Below are 20,790 nucleotides of genomic sequence, written 5' to 3'. Positions count from 1 at the left end.
AAGTTTAAGCTAAATTATTTCCAAATTTAAAAAGTGATCATTCTTTTTTAAATGGACCAAAAAAAAAACAAATTCATATAAGTGGGAAGGGAGTGACTATATGTTAACTAGTGAAAAATAGAAATGCTAGTTGCAACTAAAAATTAAGCAAACAGGGAAGCCGGCAGAAAGAGCCGGTAAAGATATTAAATAAGCGAAAAGACGCGTAATGAAAAACATCTCTCGGTATTAGTTGTAATGTACCCATAAATAGTGGAAAGAAAATATGCCAGCCTGAAATAGCCTACAGCCTTACCTCAAGGCACAAACACCCACACTCACTTTCTCTCTCTATCTGGTCTCCAATTTGTCAATCATCACTCTTCTCCTTTTCTAATTTCTTCAGAAATATCAGCTGAATCGGAAAAACTTCCGCCGGTAAACGCTTCTCCGGCTAAGTTCGCCGGAAATGTGGAACCTCCGTTCTATTTCGTGCCTCCTGCTCCTTTGCTGCTCAGCTGCATTTGTTTCTGCTCAAAGATCTGACAATGCTACCTCTAAATGGCTTACATTGAGCGGTAACTCCTTGTTTTTTTTTCCTCTAGCTCCTTAGAAATGGCCGTTACTAAGTTCGCTTTTGCTGTATGTAGGAATCATGATAAGTTCTTCGGATGCGTTTACTTTTTGTTTAAGCTACTAATTTGTTGCGACTGTTGCTGCGTAGACTTGTGTATATTTCAGTAAAATTATCAACGGAAGTTAACTTTAGCTCTACAGCCACCGAACAAATCGTGAAAAATATATATCTAGAATAGTATAACGCACAATTTTGTTGTGATAGTAACAGAATTGTTAAGATGATTTGGTCGTTTGAGGTATTCAACTGTCCAGGCTTTGAGCTGTTTTATACTGGTTATTATTTTTGAGATTTCCGATCAAAGTTAGTTTAATTAGAGGTAGATCTCAAGCTGTTGTTGAATGCAACTTTTTGATAGAATCTCATCCCTAAATCATCAAACCACGTCCTCCCAAAAGAAAAAATTATAGAATGAAAGATAATGAGAATTTCCCCTGAATAAGCGGCGAAATTCCAGATAGGATTGAAAAGCTGAATCAGTTAGCATTCCCTGTTTATTAAAATATTTTGGTAGTTAGTTTTCATTTATTTTCAGAAAATAATGAATAAAATTGTTTAGTTTTCATCCTTATATTTTGATTAACTCCATCTTTTTTGCTTTGCAGGAGATGCACCGAAAGTCATAGCTCGTGGCGGCTTTTCTGGGTTAATGCCCGATTCAAGCTTTAATGCTTATGCTTTGGCAAGCGCGATTAGCGTCGCCGATTGGGTTGCTTGGTGTGATGTTCAACTCACGAAAGATGGGGTTGGCATTTGTTTATCTGATATCAGGCTCGACAATTCTTCTGACGTTGATGTTCTCTTCAAAAACAAGCAGAATACCTACTTGGTGAACGGTGTTCCTCAGAAAGGATGGTTTTCTGTAGATTACAATTTCAAGGATTTGGCGCTTGTCACCTGTAAGTTTAACTCATTGCCTTCTGCATCCTTTACTATATGCTTCATACTTGATGGTGCTATAGATGTGCATGACTGTTTTGGATCAGCATTTAGACCTAATAACCCCTTGGTTTGGGCAATGGGTTTACAATCCGAACCCAACTGTTTTTACTGTAATATGTACTTGATTGAGAGGCTTATCCGCTATTTTTGTTTTACACAATAAACCAATTTATTTCAGGGTTTTCCTATTTTAGAATTTTAAACGGTGCTTAGCTTCTCTGTCTTTGTTTTCCTTTTATTTCCTAGTCTGAGAAGGTGTTCAGTCACTCCTCTCTTTCTTTATGTGGGTGGATAGCCCCGGTTCTAGTAACATGCCATTATAGTGTATCTGACGCTAATATCCACCTGCATTTATTTGGTTCTTTTAATTTTGGTATGTTGGAACTGTGTGTTGTATCATTTCTGTATATGCACTTATATCAAAACTTTTTTCTTGCACCCGAATACAAAGGATAAGGATTGATGGATGAAGAACTTAGGTTTTTATTTCGTGGAATAACTATGATCCTATCTTTCAAAAGTTTGACTCTTTGATGAAGTGCTAATTGGCAGTCTTTCTGCATCATAATATGCTATTATTTGTATGATATAGTCGGTCGACACCCCCCCCCCCCCCCCAAACCACTATCTTAAAATGAAGAATCAGATCATCTTAGTAAACACGATGCTCTGTGCAATTTGCACAGGATTAATCAACTAGCAATGGATCCTGTCAAATGTAAATGTGATGGAAAAACATGTTGATATAGTCTAGAGAATCTAGCCTAGCTAATGGAGTTGGTTTTGTTATTATGCTTGATGAAAGTTAGTCTCTTTTGTTCTACTAAGAAGTAATTAATCCTGATACCTGGAACAGTGAAACAAGGAGTGTATTCACGATCTCCAAGATTTGATGGCACCCCCCAGCAAATTCTTACTGTCCAGGAGGTAGCTACCCAAGTCAAACCTCCAGGTTTATGGTTGAATATCCAGGTATGTCTTTTGATTACCGAATGCTTGTGGTAATTAGTTGTTGCGTACTTGCAGTTTTTCGATCTCTAAGAATCTAAAAGGAACAACTTGATTGTAGCAATGTGCATTACTGCATTTTATGTGGTGGTATGTTAAATTTCTGTTAGCATAGCTATTAATTGACTGCTTTTCCAAATACATTTCCAGCATGACTCCTTCTACAGCCAGCACAATCTGAGTATGAGAAGCTTTGTTGTTTCCCTGTCTAGAAGTGTAATTATCAACTATATTTCATCACCTGAGGTGAATTTTCTCCGAAGTATCGCAAGGCGATTCAATCCACGAGTGACAAAATTCGTTTTCCGGTTTCTCGGCGAGGATGATACTGAGCCATCAACGAATCAAACATACGGTTCTTTGTTAAAGAATCTCACATTTGTTAAAACCTTCGCCTCAGGGATTCTTGTTCCCAAACACTATATCTGGCCAGTGGACAACAGTTTGTACTTGCAGCCGCATACCTCAGTCGTTTTGGATGCTCATAAGGAAGGTCTTGAGATTTTTGCAGCCGACTTTGCTAATGACGTACCTTCTGCTTATAATTATAGTTATGATCCTGTAGCTGAGTATTTATCCTATATTGACAACGGTGACTTCTCGGTGGACGGAGTGCTATCTGACTTCCCATTGACTCCATCATCGTCAGTAGGTAAGTGACAATCTAGTTTGATTCTCTGTTCGAGAGTGTGCCAGTATAAGCTTTATTTGTTGCTTTCGTAGTTTCACTTGTTTTATTTTAAATCAATTATATTTGGCTGTCAATCATATTTACTTGTCGAGAAAAACTTGCTCCTTGTCCAATTTATATCTACCATCATCCTTCGCAAAAGGATATTTAAGTAACTTAAAACTTTTTGAAGGGTATAAGGGCATCCGGAAGGGGGGGGGGGGGGATCCAAAGGGTTCGTCAAGATCTTGGTTACTCCACTCTTAGCCGTAAACTTTGGGTTTTATGCTCAATTCTTTCACATGCTACTCCACTCTTAGCTTTCTTGATCATAAAATGATTATCTTTTACTGAAGAGGAGACTTGGAAGCACTAGGCTTATAAATGAGCTAGACCGATGAAGGTGATCAATATAATTATTCAAAGAAACACTCAGTTGTTGCTATCTCAGAGTTGAAACTTGAACCTATGATTGGCACCGTTTTGCATTTAGTGTTGACGAATATTCTGAGTTGGTTCGAAAGCGCTTTGATTCCTTGATCTGCTTTTTCTGATCATGCAGATTGCTTCTCTCATTTGGGCAAGAATGATAAACCTCAAGGTACACGATTCTGATATGCATGCTTTTCCACAGACTGATTTATGTTGTTTTATATGGTTAAAGGTTTTCAGTAAATTTTGATAATGCACGACTTGGAAAGCATTTAAATATTCACACTTGAGGTTGAAAGTAAAGTGAACTTATTCCCACTTTTGGTTAAAAGTGAAATGAACATGGAGTCAACTAACTTTCTAAAATTTTAAACCTTGAATTTGATAGACTCAAATTTCAAATTTGGTTCACATGCAATGTACCATGTTGAACTTGAAAGACCAAAGCAACGCATCCTAGGGTGTGCCCTACTGGTCATAAAGTGGCAGTAGAACCATGAGGGTTTAAATCTCAACGGAAGCAAAAAAGAAAAAACACTAAGTGATTTCTTGTCATCTGCCTAAGCCTTAATGAGCAAAGTTACCCGGTACCTGTGCTGGTGGAGATAGCAGATACCCGGTGGATTAGTCGAGGTGCGTGCAAGTTAGTTCAAATACCACCGTCATTATAAAAAAGAGAAAGAGAGGTAGAGAGAAAAGCTGAAAGTTGAACTTTTCTAGGCAAAATAGCTATGGGCGTTGTTATGAGTTATGTAAAGCTAATCTAGCATTTCTTGAACATGGTTCAACAATGTGACCATGATTCTTGAACTTCCGCACGATTCAGCTATCGTTAGTTTCCTGAGTTCTATTAAGATTCTTTTACTAATCATTTTTGTCTTCTGATCTTAGGGGTTATTTGGTTGACCGCTTAATAATAAATAATAATCTCATTACAAAAATACAGCATGTACTTGGTAAAATAAAACTCTGCATAACTAAATACGATATATAATGATTTCCAGTATAGAACTCTACATAGCTAATGAATAGGTTTCCAATATTAAACTCACGTTATTAATACTGGCATAATTTGTGTGAAAACCTCTGTTAAGTATTATTTTACGTGGTACAATGCGGAAAAATAATACATGTATTAACGATACCTGGACAACAGTATATAAAGACAAAAATACCCTTATAGTAGGCATGCCCTGCACAAAAAACCCTCTATTATTATTCAACATATAGCAATTTCAAAGTTATTAATTAATGTTATATTAACTGTATGATTATCCATGCATAACTAATTCACCAAATGAATGCTTATTGTTTCATCATTTATCAAGTTCTTTTAGAACAATCTATATAGAGACTGATGGATGCTTTATTCCTCTCTCTTGTTTTCCCTCTTCCTCCTGTTGGCCTGCAGTAAAGCTTCAGATTATTACATCTGAAGGAGCAAGTGGTGACTATCCTGGTTGCACTGATTTAGCATACACAAAGGCTGCTTCCGATGGTGCAGATGTTCTCGACTGTCCTGTCCAAATGACTAAAGATGGAATACCTTTCTGTCTTGGTTCGATAAATCTGATAGACAAGACCACTGCGGCCCAATCGCCATTCAGCAACATTACTACCACTGTCCCTGAGCTTAAGATAACAAATGGAATACTCACTATCAACCTTACTTGGACCGAGATTCAAAGCCTGAAACGTAAGTTGAAGCAACTGTTAGTTCTTAGTGCTAAATTATGTGGCTTATCATGTTTCACTCCTACTATTTCATGCCTCCACGTCCGTGCGACGCCATTTGTATCTAACTTTCTATATAAAAGAAAAATGGAAGATTGCATGCCTCTATAATTTTTGCCCTGCTTGCCCTCCAATAAGTCGTATCTTTTGCCACGATCACTTCTTTCATTTGGATCTTGGACTGTTAAAAATTGTTGTAAAATAAGGCGGTTTGTCTTCAGTATTGTGTTTCTTATCTCATTCATATAGGGAACTTCTTTACTTTTATGCTTTAATTTTTTGCACAAATAACACTTTCAGGGATTAGGGAATCTAAGTTTTAGCTATTCCTTTTCTAGCTTGTTAATTTGTTTTAAACTGCACATATAAACTCTTAAGAGGGGAGCAATACTGTAGCATTCATTATCCCAGTTCTCCTTCCTCATTAATAAAAGCAGTTCTACTGTATATCCTAATGAATACTGCATTGTTCTGAAATGTGTGAAAGAATTAGAAAAACTGGATTCCTCTTTTGGCTTAGTAATAGCCTATTTCCCACTTTGACATGTTTTATGTCATCCTTTTTTCAGCAAGCACTTTTTGGGACTTTATGTTCTACAACTTGCTAGAGATCTTCATTTCTTATCTGGACATTTCCTCAGATGTTTTCTTTTTCTTCTAATTATTTTTCATTGCAAGGTTATGCATTACTTCAGTTGAAAGTTCGAAATACTGTTGCTTCAACACTGCACTTAAACATGCTCTAATTTCTTGCAGCGGCAATATCAAACCCATGGTCAGTGTTTAGATTGTTTCGGAATCCAAAGGCCAGAAATGACGGAAACTTTATGTCGTTAGCGGACTTCTTGACATTTGCCAAAAATGCTACTTCTGTTTCTGGTGTGATGATCAGCATAGAGGTGAGTTTATTCAGTGGCAGTTCCATAGACCTTTATACTATGTTGCACTGACTCTCTGAAACACTGCCGCACCCATATCGGATTCTCCAAAAATACAATGCTTTTGGAGAATTCGACACGCATCCGACGATATTTTCAGAGAGTCCGAGCAACATAGTCTTTATACCAACATTGTTATGCATCAATTATGTGTAGAATCCTAAATGCTTATATCCACTACTTGTCACTTCTCATTCTGAGTGAGAGAATTCGGTAGCTTCTTATGCTATCACATTTGTGATTGGATGCGGGGAAATAGGCCAAACTTTCCCATAAAAGATTTTGGATGCATCCAAAGGTGTGGCCTAGTGGTCAATGAGGTGGGTGGAGAACCATGAGAATCTCAGGTTCAAATTCCAGTGAAGGCAAAAAACACTAGGTGATTTCTTCTCATCTGCCCGAGCCTTGGCAGGCAGATCTGCCCGGTATCTGTGCTGGTGGGAGGTAGCAGATACCTGGTGAAATGGCCGAGGTACGCACAAGCTGGCCTGGGCACACCGTCATTAAAAAAAGGTTTTAGAAAATGGTATGTTTTCAAAGGGAAACAGATTCACTTTGTGACTAGTATTTTGAAGGTTTAATCCTCTGCAAAATACAGAAAGGATCCCGACGTATATCATTCCAGCTACCAAGCATCTCCAATTTTCTGAAATGAAGCAATTTTGATTGCTTGCTCAAACACCATGGCGGCTGCCTTTCTGGTAGCATTATGCTTTAAAGGACTAACAGAAATCATAATAATTTTATTTTCATTACTTAATGAAAGTTATTATCCATTAAATATACAAAGGATTATAAAAGAAAAGAAAAACTTTGACATCACAGTGAAGCGGAAAGAATAGTAAAAGTAGTAAAGTAGCTGCGTTTTTTGGTTTATTTTGAGAGAAAAATCTAATGTTCATGAATATCATTGTGCAATGAAGGTTTTAACTCCTTGTTCATTATTTTGGAAATATTTTGGCTCCACTCAGAATGCAGCATACCTGGCGAAGCAGGGATTAGGTGTAACTGGTGCTGTTCTGGACGCCTTAAACAAATCTGGTTACAATAATCAGACAGCTAAGAAAGTTTTGATCCAGTCAACTGACAGTTCTGTTCTGGAAGAATTTAAGAAAAGTAGTTATGAACTTGTTTATGGGGTTGGGGATGATATCCGTGATATTGAGAGCTCAACTATATTGGAGATCAAGACCTTTGCAAAATCTGTTATCATAACTAAGAAATCTGTCTTCCCCAGCGAGGATGCATTTATCATTGCACAAACGAATGTAGTGCAGAAGCTGCAGTCATCAAATCTCACAGTATATGTACAACTCTTCGACAATGAGTTTGTGTCTCAAGCATGGGACTTTTTCTCAGATTCATCTCTTGAGTTAAACAACTATGCTGTTGGAGCTGGCATTGATGGTGTTATTACAGAATACCCTGCCACAGCGGCTAGATACCGAAGTAAGTTATTCATATAGCTTATTATTTCTCATAGTGTGGTCCAATCCCAACCCCTATTCGCCCCTTTCCCTTTTCTTCCTCTTTTAGTTTCTAGATTCATCATCCTGATTCTGCTCAAAGATCATTTGGTATAATGGATCTCTGGTGCAATCTGCTGTATTTGTGTATATTTACCAGAGCTTTTGCTTGGTCATATCCGTTAAGTTGTGTGTACGAAATGCAAGATTACTAGATATCCTCAATTCTGACATATACGAATTGTTTGGAATGTACAGGGAACCGTTGTTTAGGGTTCAAAGACTTGCCACCATATATGAGCCCTGTACAACCTGGGAGTCTCCTAGGACTCATGGCTCCTCAGTTTTTGCCACCAGCTGAAGCTCCCAACCCGGTACTCACTGAAAGTGATGTGGTTGAGCCACCTCTTCCACCTGTGGCAAAGATAAACCCATCTAATGACAATGGGTCAGCTATTGCTCCCACTCCTCCAAATGGCCAATCCTCCGTTGTTGCTAGCATTCTCATGAGCTCTGTTGCAATTCTTCTTGCAACTGTTATGGTAGTTTGATGACCATTTCTGCCGCGGTGCCACCATTTTGTACAATTTGTTTCGCCATCTTACTGAACAAACTTATGGTAGTTATGGAGTCACACATGACGGATAGTCCGATCAGCTCATATAACACGTGATTGTTCCTTGTATTTTCCACGTACCAAATTTTCAGCTTTTGTCTATTCTTTTCATTCTTCCTTGGTTCTATTTTTCATCCCTTTCCTCTTTTTCCTTTTCTATTTCATTTTGGCTCAGATTGAGTGGGTGTTTCGGGTTATTGCCTATTTATTGTAAGAATTCTGTATTGAATATAAGCAATGATCAAAAGTAGTACTAGTTACAACTGTTATTTTAGTTATATAATCCTTTTCGCCGAATATAAGCAATGATCAAAAGTAGTACTAGTTACAAATGTTATTTTAGTTATATTATCCTTTTCGCCGAAGATCAGTAAAAAATAACACCAGATATTTGTAGGATTATCTTCAATTGCTTCTTATAAGTGGGCCTGCGAGATCATCCCTGTTATTTTGATCCATTCATGTCTACAACATTTACTTGCACTGTGCAAATAAATGTTATAGGCCTATTGACTAATGATGTCGATTAGCAGATTCCTCTTTGAAGAGAGAAGAGGCTTGGTAAAAGTTGGGTTATTGTGTGTTACAACTTCAGTGATAAAAAACTTTGCAAGTCGAACCATGAACACTAAAGAGCAACATTCACAAATTTATGGTACAATTACTTGGGAATGAGGTGCCCCTGAATGTTCTTTTTCCTTTAGGCAGTGTCTATTTCCATTGGCAATTGGAGATTCCACTGATGATTGCTTACTACTTACACCTAGTCAAAAAAGAAAGTACGCAAATTCCTGATGGAAGACGAACAATAAAAACCAATCAAAATGTCACTGCCCAAGAATGTGAAAAAAACACAGAAATCATCATATCATAAACCAGTGCAGAAGTTTGTCGGACAAAGAGGTTCAATGGCATAACTGAATTTACCAGCTTCTTCCTTTCCAGCTTGGTTTCATAAAACAGTGAAGCATGCACCATACTTATTCTGCATTCACTGCTCAGTCAAAGCAATTCTATGAATATTACACCTCAAAGAATTAGGCCCTGCATAGTTTCATCGACTCAATATGGGCACAAATCCTCCAGAATGATGTAGAGGTTGAGCATTCTGAGGGTATTTGCCTGCCCATTGAACCCTCCCAGTAGTTCAGGATCACAACGCGGAGTTTCAAAAGGTAGAAGTGGTGGAGAAGAATGATCAGCATTTGGATGTTGATTAATTGCTCATACATAGCTGCTTCAACCTAAGCTTGATCATATTCACCTTGCACCCTAGACCATCACCACGTTGGGTGTCTTCTTCTGATAGGTTCATCCGTTTCAGGTACCTGCAGTAATTTGGAAAAACAGGGCCTTAGTACACTAGACTTAATGTTGAGGGCACTCTGCAGGTAACATGTGGGAACTATACTAGTTTTACCACCCATATACACCTTTAATAGGTGATTACTTCACACGGAAGATTTACACTTATCTGATCTAGGCAATTCACATCCAACGAAAAAACTTAGGCTGAACTCCGCACTATGAAACAGTACAATAATTTAACAACCTTATACTTACCAGAATTTCTATCAACCCGAAATCCAGAAATAAATATCATCCTCAAGTTCAATCACATGCTTGTGAATGGGTGATGTACTGAACTAACAATTAGACCGCGAACCCACACTGGATCATAGAACAACGGTTCTAAGAAGCAGAGCAAGCCATTACATGGATTCACCACTTCAAAATCCACGTGTGTTAACTTAACATGTATTTCTGGCCATAAGTATGCTTTACTTGTTAGAGATCATGTGGTGAGGTTCATACCCACCACTAGCAGATCACAAACAACAAAGCCAGCTATATCTTTGTTGCAGTAGGCTGAGGCGTCAAGATGTAATTTGACAAGGTTAAAGGAGCCGACACTGCACATACCAAGATTTTCTGAGCAAAACACAATGTTTCAGGGTTGAGTGGTAACCTTAGAAAGATATCATACAACAATGGATTTCAGACACCAACTGATGCAACAAAGGAGAAAGAATCAAGGATTATACAACAGGGAGAAGGAAAGAATTCAAAGCTAAGATAAGAAACAATGATGATGACACGGAGGGATGCTCAGCCAAATGTATTGATGGTTAGCAGCATTAGTCACTTGGGTTGCATAAGAAGTACTGCATGCAAGTTCCTCGGTGGATGAATCGGTTGCAAACTTGTAATTGAGTAAAACGTGTATTTTTGAAACGTTATTGCTTATACAAGGCTAATCTCCATTTAAGTTACTGAGCTTTCTTGTAATCCAGACAGATTCTCTGAAGCAAATCCCTGATTGTCATAAAGCAAATAGAAGGTTGAGTCAAAGTCGCGTACTCTCACTTAGCTGCAGGATCTAAAATAGAGCAGAATGCCCCACATCACATTATGCGAGAACATCTAAGAAAGAGATAATAAGAATTATCAAAGGCGACATTGAGCAAAATACTTTTTTTTAGTTAGCGTTCTATTTATAAACAGTACTAAGCTGGTACAGCATAATTTACAAAATATCTGGACTTGTTTTGCATCACATGCTCAAAGATTTTAACTAGTCCAGCAAGTCATTCATGTTACAAACCAGATCGCCATTCATCCAATAGTACAGACTGCGGATAATTATATTTGACAATACAAAAGAATATTGAGCTAAATATTATCAGTCCCTTATGTTAATTTTTGTTATATTTCTTTTTTCCGTAGGCTGTAATCTCATCTCATATGTGATTCAACCAATTAGAGAAACAAGATAATTCATTCATTGTTTGCTTAAGTCCCACATAAATTGTTATTACTACCTTATAAGATTACTTTAATAAATTTCAGGACCACACGGCTAAATTCCACAGATATGATAAAATAAAAAGTTCTGGAGACTTTGTTTTTAACACTCAACTAGGGGTGTGCATTCGATTTATCGATTCGATTTTGGCCCTTATCGATAATTACTTATCGATTATCGATTTGTACATATGCTTATCGTTATCGTTTCAATAAGGTTTCGATTTATCGATTTTGGGGACTTATCGATTCGGTTATCGATTACACCAATAAGAAAATTTGCTAGATTCCACGAAAAGTATATCGCTATAAACGCGCCTAACTAATATGGACAAAAAGAAGCTAAAATAAGACGAACACCATTTATAATATAAAAATTGTGTCAACAAGCACATGCAACAAAACTAAAGTTAGGGATCAAATGTATGCCACCAACACTCCAACGGTATAAAAAAAACAAAACAAAACAAAACACATCATCACGGCTAATTCTGTTTTCCATTAATTTGAACTTCATTCCCTTGATCTTTAAATATGATCATTCCTTAAATGTGGTAGAGGAAATAATAGGGTAAGGGACTTAGGGTAAAGGAAAGGGTATAGATTAGGGAAAATAATATTGTATAGCCGCTTTCAAAATAGTAGCGGAATATATATACATTCTGTATGCTATATTAATCTACACAAATAGGTAATTACTCATTTAACAAGTGTCTACAGTCTAGGGGTGTGCATTCGATTTATCGATTCGATTTTGACCCTTATCGATAATTACTTATCGATTATCGATTTGTACATATGCTTATCGTTATCGTTTCAATAAGGTTTCGATTTTTTCGATTTCGATTTCAATAACAAATAATCGATTCGATTTATCGATAAATCCATTCGAATGCACACCCCTACCTCGGGCCATGGCATGGCGTTCTCGGGCTATGGAAATGGTGCCTCCGAATAAATGACGTCTTTGGACAGTTTGGCGATCTTTCAGCCCATGAGATGCAGTAGGTGGCGATCTTTCAGCCGATGCAAGATGTAAATAAAGGGGGCGATCTTTCAGCCGATGCAAGATGTAAATAAAGGTGACGATATTGCAGCCGACGCAAGATGTAAGTAAAGTGGCGATGTTTCAGCCGATGCAAGATGTAAGTAAAGCGGTGATCTTTCAGCCGATGCAGGTGTAAATACAATGGCGATGTTTCAGCCATGCAAGTGTAAATAAAGTGGCGATGTTTCAGCCATGCAAGATGTAAATAAAGGTGGCGATGTTTCAGCCATGCAAGATGTAAATAAAGGTGGCGATATTTCAGCCATGCAGATGGAGGTAGATCTTAACCTCGGAAGGCAGAATGGTAGCCTTATGCAATGCAGAGAATGCAGAGGGAGACAATTCTTAGTCTCGAAAGGCAGAATGGTAACCTTATGCAATGCAAGAATGCAGATGGAGACATTGCTTAGTCTCGGAAGGCAGAATGGTAGCCTTATGCAATGCAAGAATGCAGATGGAGACAGTGCTTAGTCTCGGAAGGCAGAATGGTAGCCTTATTCAATGCAAGAATGCAGATGGAGGTAGAGCTTAACCTCGGAAGGCAGAATGGTAGCCTTATGCAATTGAGAGAATGCAGATGGAGGTATAGCTTAACCTCGGAAGGCAGAATGGTAGCCTTATGCAATGCAGAGAATGCAAATGGAGGTAGAGCTTAACCTCGGAAGGCAGAATGGTAGCCTTATGCAATGCAGAAATGCAGATGGAGACAGTGCTTAGTCTCGGAAGGTAGAATGGTAGCCTTATGCAATGCAGAGAATGCAGATGGAGGTAGAGCTTAACCTCAGAAGGCAGAATGGTAGCCTTATGCAACGCAGGGAATGCGGATGGAGGTAGAGCTTAACCTCGGAAGGCAGAATGGTATCCTTATGCAATGCAAGAATGCAGATGGAGGTAGAGCTTAACCTCGGAAGGCAGAATGGTAGCCTTATGCAAGAGATGAAAGGCGAATAGTAATAAAATTTCTTAGCTGATAGCTTGATAGTTGATTGTGATACTGTGGCTGCTGGGGATATTGTGTGCAGATAGCAACGGTGAATAGGTGTGACGGTTCTGAGGGTTGTATTCCTGAACAGTATGAGTGTATAATATATTCTATGATTTTGCGACTTGGGTGCCTGCATCCAAAGAAAAATCGTGAGTTTTGTAAAAGGGGAAGGTTAGTTCATATCCCTGCTGACTTTGCTTGACCTGCTCAGCTCTGTTTCGGTGATATCGGTATGTATCATTGGGGGTAGCATCGCTGAACAAAGCGGTTTCGATAATAAACATGCATGAATTCGTAAAAATATGACATAAGTATATATTTAAGAAATAGTTTTTGGATGAACCGACGAGATCGGNTTAAGAAATAGTTTTTGGATGAACCGACGACTGTGACGTGGTTCAGGACATTGCAACCTCTCTTGCTACGGAATTTTGAGGGCCCTCCTCAAAATTCTGCCCCAGTTTAATGGGTTGACTTTTCTGACTGCTGCTCGCGATGATCGGCTGAAATTACTTCAGAATTTTGAGGGTCCTCCTCAAAATTCTTCCCCAATTTCCAATTGCGGGGGAAATGAAAATTTTATTGAATTGTGACCGAACCCATAAGGCTGCCTACGTATCCCCTCTTAAAAGGGAATCAGGTCAGACGTAGTTCAAATACATCATATAGGAAAGCATAAGATCACACATAGTAACGCTTGACTGCATCTGAATTGATTGGTTTTGGCAAAACTTCTCCAAACATTTATGCAAGTATAAGAGCTCCTCCTGTTAGAACTCGGTGAACCATGTATGGGCCTTGCCAGTTAGGAGAGAATTTCCCTTTGGCTTCATCTTGATGCAGAAAAATTTTCTTTAACACCAGCTGCCCCGGTGTGAACTGTCTCGGCTTGACTCTCTTGTTGAAGGCTTTGGACATTCTATTCTGATAAAGCTGACCATGGCATACTGCATTCATTCTTTTTCCATCTATAAGAACTAGCTGCTCGTAACGACTTTTCACCCACTCTGCATTGTCGAGCTCAGCTTCTTGTACGATCCTCAAGGAAGGAATTTCTACCTCGGCGGGAATGACGGCTTCTGTACCATAAACCAGCATATAGGGAGTTGCCCCGGTTGATGTGCGAACTGTGGTGCGGTACCCCAATAAAGCAAATGGTAGCTTCTCGTGCCACTGCTTATGCTTCTCTATCATTTTCCTTAGTATCTTCTTGATGTACTTGTTGGAGGCCTCTACGGCTCTGTTCATCTGCGGTCTGTAGGCTGTAGAATTCTTGTGCTTGATCTTGAAGGTTTCATACATGGCTCTCATCAGGTCACTGTTGAGGTTGGAGCCATTATCAGTAATGATGGACTCTGGAATTCCGAACCGACAAACGATACGGTCGCGGACGAAGTCTGCCACGACTTTCTTGGTTACTGCTTTGTAAGATGCTACTTCGACCCATTTAGTGAAGTAATCAATTGCCACTAGGATAAATCTGTGCCTGTTGGAAGAGACAGGTTCGATTGGTCCAATAACATCCATTCCCCAAGCGGCGAACGGCTATGGTGAGCTTGTTGCATTAAGCTCATTGGGAGGTACCTTTATCATGTCTGCATGTACCTGACAGCGGTGGCATTTCCTGACATACTGGATGCAATCCGTCTCCATAGTCATCCAGAAGTAACCAGCTCGGAGTATTTTCTTTGCCAAAACAAAGCCGTTCATATGTGGACCGCAGGTCCCGACATGAATTTCCTCTAACAACCTGGATGCTTCTTTTGCGTCGACACACCTTAATAGTCCTGAATCAGGAGTCCTCCTATATGGGATTCCTCCACTGTGAAAGAAATTGTTGGACAACCTTCGAAGTGTGCGCTTCTGAGTATCGTTTGCAAGTTCTGGGTATTCTCCTTTTGCCAAGTACTCCTTGATATCATGAAACCAAGGTTTTCCGTCTGTTTCTTCCTTGACATGAGCACAGTAAGCGGGCTGATCATGGATATTTACTGGAATGGGATCAATGAAGTTTTTGTCCGGATGTTGTATCATGGATGACAGGGTAGCCAACGCACCGGCGAACTCATTCTGGATTCTGGGAACATGTCGGAATTCTGTCTTTGTGAATCTCTTCTTCAACTCCTGTACATGATGCAGATAAGGGAGTATCTTGGAGTTCTTGGTTTCCCATTCTTCTCGGACCTGGTGTATGAGCAGATCTGAATCCCCAATTACTAGCAACTCTTGAACGTTCATGTCAATAGCCATCTTGAGCCCTAAAATGCAGGCTTCATACTCGGCCATATTGTTGGTGCAGGAGAACCTGAGCTTAGCAGACACCGGATAATGCTGACCAGTTTCTGATACTAGAACTGCTCCTATGCCGACTCCTTTGAAATTTGCTGCTCCATCGAAAAACATTCTCCACCCATCATAGGATTCTGCAATATCTTCTCCTATGACTGCTACCTCTTCGTCGGGAAAATACGTTTTTAGGGGTTTGTATTCTCCATCCACAGGGTTTTTCAGCGAGGTGATCTGCTAGTGCCTATCCCTTGACTGCTTTCTGAGTTACGTAGACAATATCAAATTTGCTCAACAGGATTTGCCACTTGGCTAGCTCGCCGGTGGGCATGGGCTTCTGAAAGATGTACTTTAGAGGATCCATCCTTGATATGAGGTATGTAGTGTAGGCACAGAAGTAGTGCCTCAGCTTCTGGGCCACCCAAGTCAGAGCACAGCAGGTGCGTTCCAAGAGAGAATATCGGGCCTCATATGGAGTGAACTTCTTGCTGAGATAATATATGGCCTGCTCTTTCCTTCACGTTTCATCATGCTGCCCCAGGACGCACCCGAAGGCACCATCTAACACTGCGATGTAGAGTAACAGAGGTTTACCTGGCTCAGGCGGGACTAAGACTGGTGGTGTTGACAGGTATTCCTTGATTCTGTCGAAAGCTTTCCGGCAGTCATCAGTCCATTCGGTGGCGACATCCTTCTTCAACATCTTGAAGATTGGCTCACAGATAACTGTAGATTGTGATATGAACCGGCTGATGTAGTTAAGTCTCCCCAAGAAACTCATTACGTCCTTCTTGTTCTTTAGCGATGGCAATTCTTGAATGGCTTTGATCTTCGATGGATCCAGTTCTATTCCCCGGCGACTCACAATAAACCCAAGCAATTTTCCAGCTGGAACCCCAAATGCACATTTTGCGGGATTCAGTTTCAGGTCGTACCTTCTCAGTCTATTGAAGAACTTCCTCAAATCTTCCATGTGATCAGTGGCTTTCTTGGACATGATGATGACATCATATATATATACTTCGATCTCCTTGTGTATCATATCGTAAAAAATGGTAGTCATAGCCCTCATGTAGGTGGCACCAGCATTCTTTAACTCGAATGGCATCATCGCAGTACATCCTCCACGGCATAATGAAAGCTGTTTTCTCATCATCTTCTTCATCCATCCAGATCTGATGATACCCAACGAAACAATCTACAAATGATTGCAACTCGTGCTTGGCGCAATTGTCAATCAGGATGTGTATGTTTGGCAAGGGGAAGTCGTCTTTTGGACTGGCCCGGTTGAGGTCCCGGTAGTCGACACAGACTCTGACCTTCCCATCCTTCTTCGGTACTGGAACAATGTTGGCTAACCATGTTAGATATTCTACCACCCTGAGAACTTTGGCTTTGACCTACTTGGTGACTTCCTCCTTGATTTTCAAACTCATATCTGGCTTGAATTTTCTGAGCTTCTGCTTCACCGGTGGACATGTTGGATCAGTCGGCAGTTTGTGTGCCACAATAGATGTACTTAGCCCAGTCATGTCATCATACGACCAGGCGAATATGTCCTCATACTCTCTTAGAAATTCTGTGTACTCTTCCTTTTCTGATGGTGATAAGTGAAAATTGATTTGTGTTTCTTTGACGTTTTCTGCATCTCCCAGGATAACAATCTCAGTCTCGTCCAGGTTGGACTTTGGTCTGTTCTCAAAATTCTCAACTTCTTTAACGATCTCTTCCGGTATATCATCTTCCTCTGAATCTATGTCCGTTTGTTGCGTTGTCTCGTTGCATGCCACAGTCATTGGTTTATCAAGATAAGTAATAGTAATGTTGTATAAGTAAAGTAATGAGAGAAAATAATAAGTGTAAGATTTATAAGAAAACCGAAATGCTTTGATAAATTCCATAACTGTTTTTGAACATTGGAGCTCTTTCTTGCAAAATAAATAAGTGAAAGGAAAGTAAACTAGTAAAATAAAATATTGCATGATGCTTGTTCAGCCTTGCTACCCCGAGGCTCGTCGGGCTCTGGTGGTTCTGATAGTCCAGTTATTGAGGCATGTTCCTCTGCTTACAGCCTGTATAGAAGGCCCTTCCTCCCCCTCCTCCTCGAGAACGACACAACAATCTATATTATCGTCTTCCAAGAACAAATTCCTTACTGCTGCCAGTGCTTCCTCTTCTTCTGACCCATAGATAACTTCGGCCGGTTGGAAAGTCAGATCCAAGCGGGGTATTGGCTGCTCCAATGGGTAGTAAGGACCGCGCCATGGTGGCGACCAGTCGTTGAATTCTTTCCAGGTATACTCATACCCCAATCCGAAGGTGGTGCCATGTTTCTTGAGCTTGATGGGCTTAGTGATTCCTTGGAGATTCTTGCCAAGTCCCTTGCCAGGTTCATATCCTCTCCAGTTTAGTATGCTTTCAATTTTGTTGTCCCACCATTTATCCTTATCAACGGCGTTGACTCGCTCGATGTGGTGGTAAGTTTCCCCGCCTATCCTTCTTCTGCCTCCTATTGCTGGGATAGTCTGACGACTGTATATGGGATTGCTACCGTCGCCGTGAATGATCACCTCTTGGTGGTTTACTCAAACTTCACTACCTGATATAGTGTTGACGCTACAGCCCTAGCGGCATGAATCCACAGTCGTCCCAACAACAAATTGTAAGATGTTGGCACGTCTATTACTTGAAAATCAACATCAAACCAAGTAGGCCCCGTTTGCAAACACAAGCTAACTTCCCCAATAGTGGACCTTTGGGAACCGTCGAAAGCTTTGACGTTGATGGCCCCATCCTTGATCTCATGCAGCCCTTTTCCCAATGTCCTGAGTGTTACCAGCGGACAAATACTGAGGCTGGACCCTCCGTCAATCAGGATCCTGATGATAAAATAATCTTCACACTGCACGGTAATGTGCAATGCCTTGTTGTGACTCAACCCCTCTAGCGGCAACTCATCTTCGTGAAAAGTGATCTTGTGACTGTCCAATACTTGGCCTACCATGTTAGCCATCTCTCCGCCGGTGATGTTACTTGGTACATATGCCTCACTCATCACTCTTAGCAAGGCATTCTTGTGTGCATCGGAACTTTGTTACAAAGCAAGGATAGAAATCTGTGCCGGTGTTTTGTTCAGCTGATCAATGACTGAGTATTCTTTGGCTTGTATCCTTCTCCAGAGATCATCGGGCCCAGTTTCAGTGATGGTTGGCCGACTAGAGGCCTGTTTGCTTGACTCGGCCAAATGCTCCGGGGTATAAATCCTGCCGGTTCTTGTCATACCCTGTGCCGCAATGGCTTCCCCGAACTTGACCTTCCCTTTTCTTCTAGCCTCGGTTGTGTAGTCCCATGGTATAGCCTTTGTATGGAACGGTGTTATGGCTGACATTGCCACTGGAATTGGTGTGGCTATCTTTACTCCGAACGGAACCTGCACCTTGGGCGATAAAACTGCAATCTCAAATGGTATAGGTGCGTTTGCTGGCGACATAAACTCAACTTCCATTGGCGCTGGCGTCTTTGCAGAGGATGGTGCTTCAAACTCGAGTGGCATGGACATGTTTACCTCGGCGTTCCCAGAAGGCTGAATCTGGACCACAATCGGATTAAGGGTGACTACTGGCTTCTTTGGATCGTCGCTTCTATGATTAAACCAATTGATCCCTTGGGGTCCCAATCGTCCTCTATTTCAATCATGTGAACGCCTCCACCCTTGTGGTCTGGCAGAGGGTTATTGCGGACATTCGGAAGGCTCCTTTGCTACAATGATCTTGTTATCAATCAAAGTCTGGATCTTATCTTTCAGAGAGCGGCATTCATCAATGGTATGTCCTTTCATACCGAAATGGTATGCACAGGATTTATTTGGATTGACCCACTGAGAAGGGTTTTCGGGGGTTATAGTAGGGATAGGGGTGACATAACCAGCAGCCTTGAGCCTTTCGTACAGCTGGTCAATTGGTTCAGCAATGGCGGTATACTGTTTGGGAGGTCTGCAGTCAAAATTTGGTCGAGGTCTAGGGAAGTTTTGACGTGGGGGAAGTGATTGATAGTGGGATGGTTGGGTGTTATAGGCTTGGTAAACATGTGCTGGTTAGGAGTATTTGGGTGAAGTGGCCTAATATGCGGGAGGTGATTGATAAGTGAGTGGTGGAGTTTGGTAAGAGGGTGAGGGTGCTTGGTCCTCTGTGCAACCATTACAGCACTTACGTCCCTTTTCTTAGACGTACCACCAGATTGTAAAGCCTTATTGGTAGCTTGCAAGGCTTCAAAGTTCGTAACCATACCACTCTTGATGACTTCCTCGATCCTTTCTCCTAGCTTGATGATATCAGAAAATTTATGATTCTCGATCAGCATCAGTCTCTCATAATACTGTGGGTCTTGGGCCCGAACGAATAATTTTTTCATTTGATCTTCTTTCAAAGCAGGCCTAACCTTAGCAGCTTCTGATCTCCATCGAGTAGCATACTCACGGAAGGTCTCTGCGGGCTTCTTCTTCAAGTTTTGAATATAGAACACATCTGGTGCATTCTCTATGTTGAACCTGAATCTGTCCATAAGATCAGACGCTATGCTTACCCAGCTTGACCACTTCTTCGGATCTTGGCTAATGTACCAAGATAAGGCATCTCCCTTCAAGCTCCTCATGAAAAGCTTCATGCGGATTTTCTCGTCTTTTCCTACTCTAACCAATTTGTCACAGTATGTTCTCAAGTGGACCCTTGGATCCCCTGTACCATCAAACATCTCGAACTTGGGAGGTTTGTACCCCTCGGGCAGTTCGACATCGGGCTGTATGCAAAGATATTCATAGTTTAGCCCCTCAATTCCCTTACTACCTTCAACGCCTTGAATTCTGCTAGCCAACTTCTTAAGCTCTTCGGCTAGATTTCTGATGAGCAAGTCCTTATCCTCGGACTTGGGTGTGCTTGAGATGGGCTGGGTGGAGTGTGGCACAATTTCCACGTAGATAGGGGTATTATGTTGGGTGTGGCAGTGGTCGTTTGTGGAGTTCTTAGAAGCTGAAGGTTCAAAGTTCATTGATTTTGACTTGAGGTACGATGCATCGTTTCGAGGTTATTATGCGTGATTTGAAGCCTTGAGTAGGTTTGTTTGTCATATAGAACTTGTCTGCAAAATTTGGCGTCCATTTGGAGTTGATTGGATATGGTTCGAACGCTTGGTTGTGATTCAAGAAGTTCTTGAAGTTAGTTTGATCTTCATGCGTTTTGGCAGTCCGAT

General features: G+C 40.6%; 1 protein-coding gene and 1 long non-coding RNA gene across 2 annotated transcripts; one reads left to right on the top strand and one right to left on the bottom strand.

The window, feature by feature from the left end:
- Positions 1 to 250: 250 nt before the first annotated feature.
- On the top strand, positions 251 to 8,700 carry LOC109205816 (glycerophosphodiester phosphodiesterase GDPDL3-like). Its single transcript, XM_019368571.1, has 9 exons — positions 251 to 557; positions 1,222 to 1,515; positions 2,415 to 2,530; positions 2,717 to 3,218; positions 3,799 to 3,837; positions 5,080 to 5,364; positions 6,159 to 6,301; positions 7,312 to 7,789; positions 8,065 to 8,700. Exons 1-9 carry the CDS (start codon positions 449 to 451, stop codon positions 8,355 to 8,357), a joined length of 2,259 nt encoding a protein of 752 aa, XP_019224116.1. The 5' UTR covers positions 251 to 448; the 3' UTR covers positions 8,358 to 8,700.
- Positions 8,701 to 9,045: 345 nt separating this feature from the next.
- LOC109205815 lies at positions 9,046 to 11,411 on the bottom strand. Its single transcript, XR_002064731.1, has 2 exons — positions 9,986 to 11,411; positions 9,046 to 9,750 (listed from the first exon to the last, which is right to left on the bottom strand). It is a non-coding gene; the product is annotated as an uncharacterized LOC109205815 (long non-coding RNA).
- Between the last annotated feature and the right edge of the window lie 9,379 nt (positions 11,412 to 20,790).

Source organism: Nicotiana attenuata, unplaced genomic scaffold (assembly GCF_001879085.1).
Source record: "Nicotiana attenuata strain UT unplaced genomic scaffold, NIATTr2, whole genome shotgun sequence".
Classification (NCBI taxonomy): Eukaryota; Viridiplantae; Streptophyta; class Magnoliopsida; order Solanales; family Solanaceae; genus Nicotiana; species Nicotiana attenuata.
The sequence above is the reverse complement of the archived record's forward strand: the minus strand, read 5'-3'. Positions and strand labels throughout refer to the sequence as shown.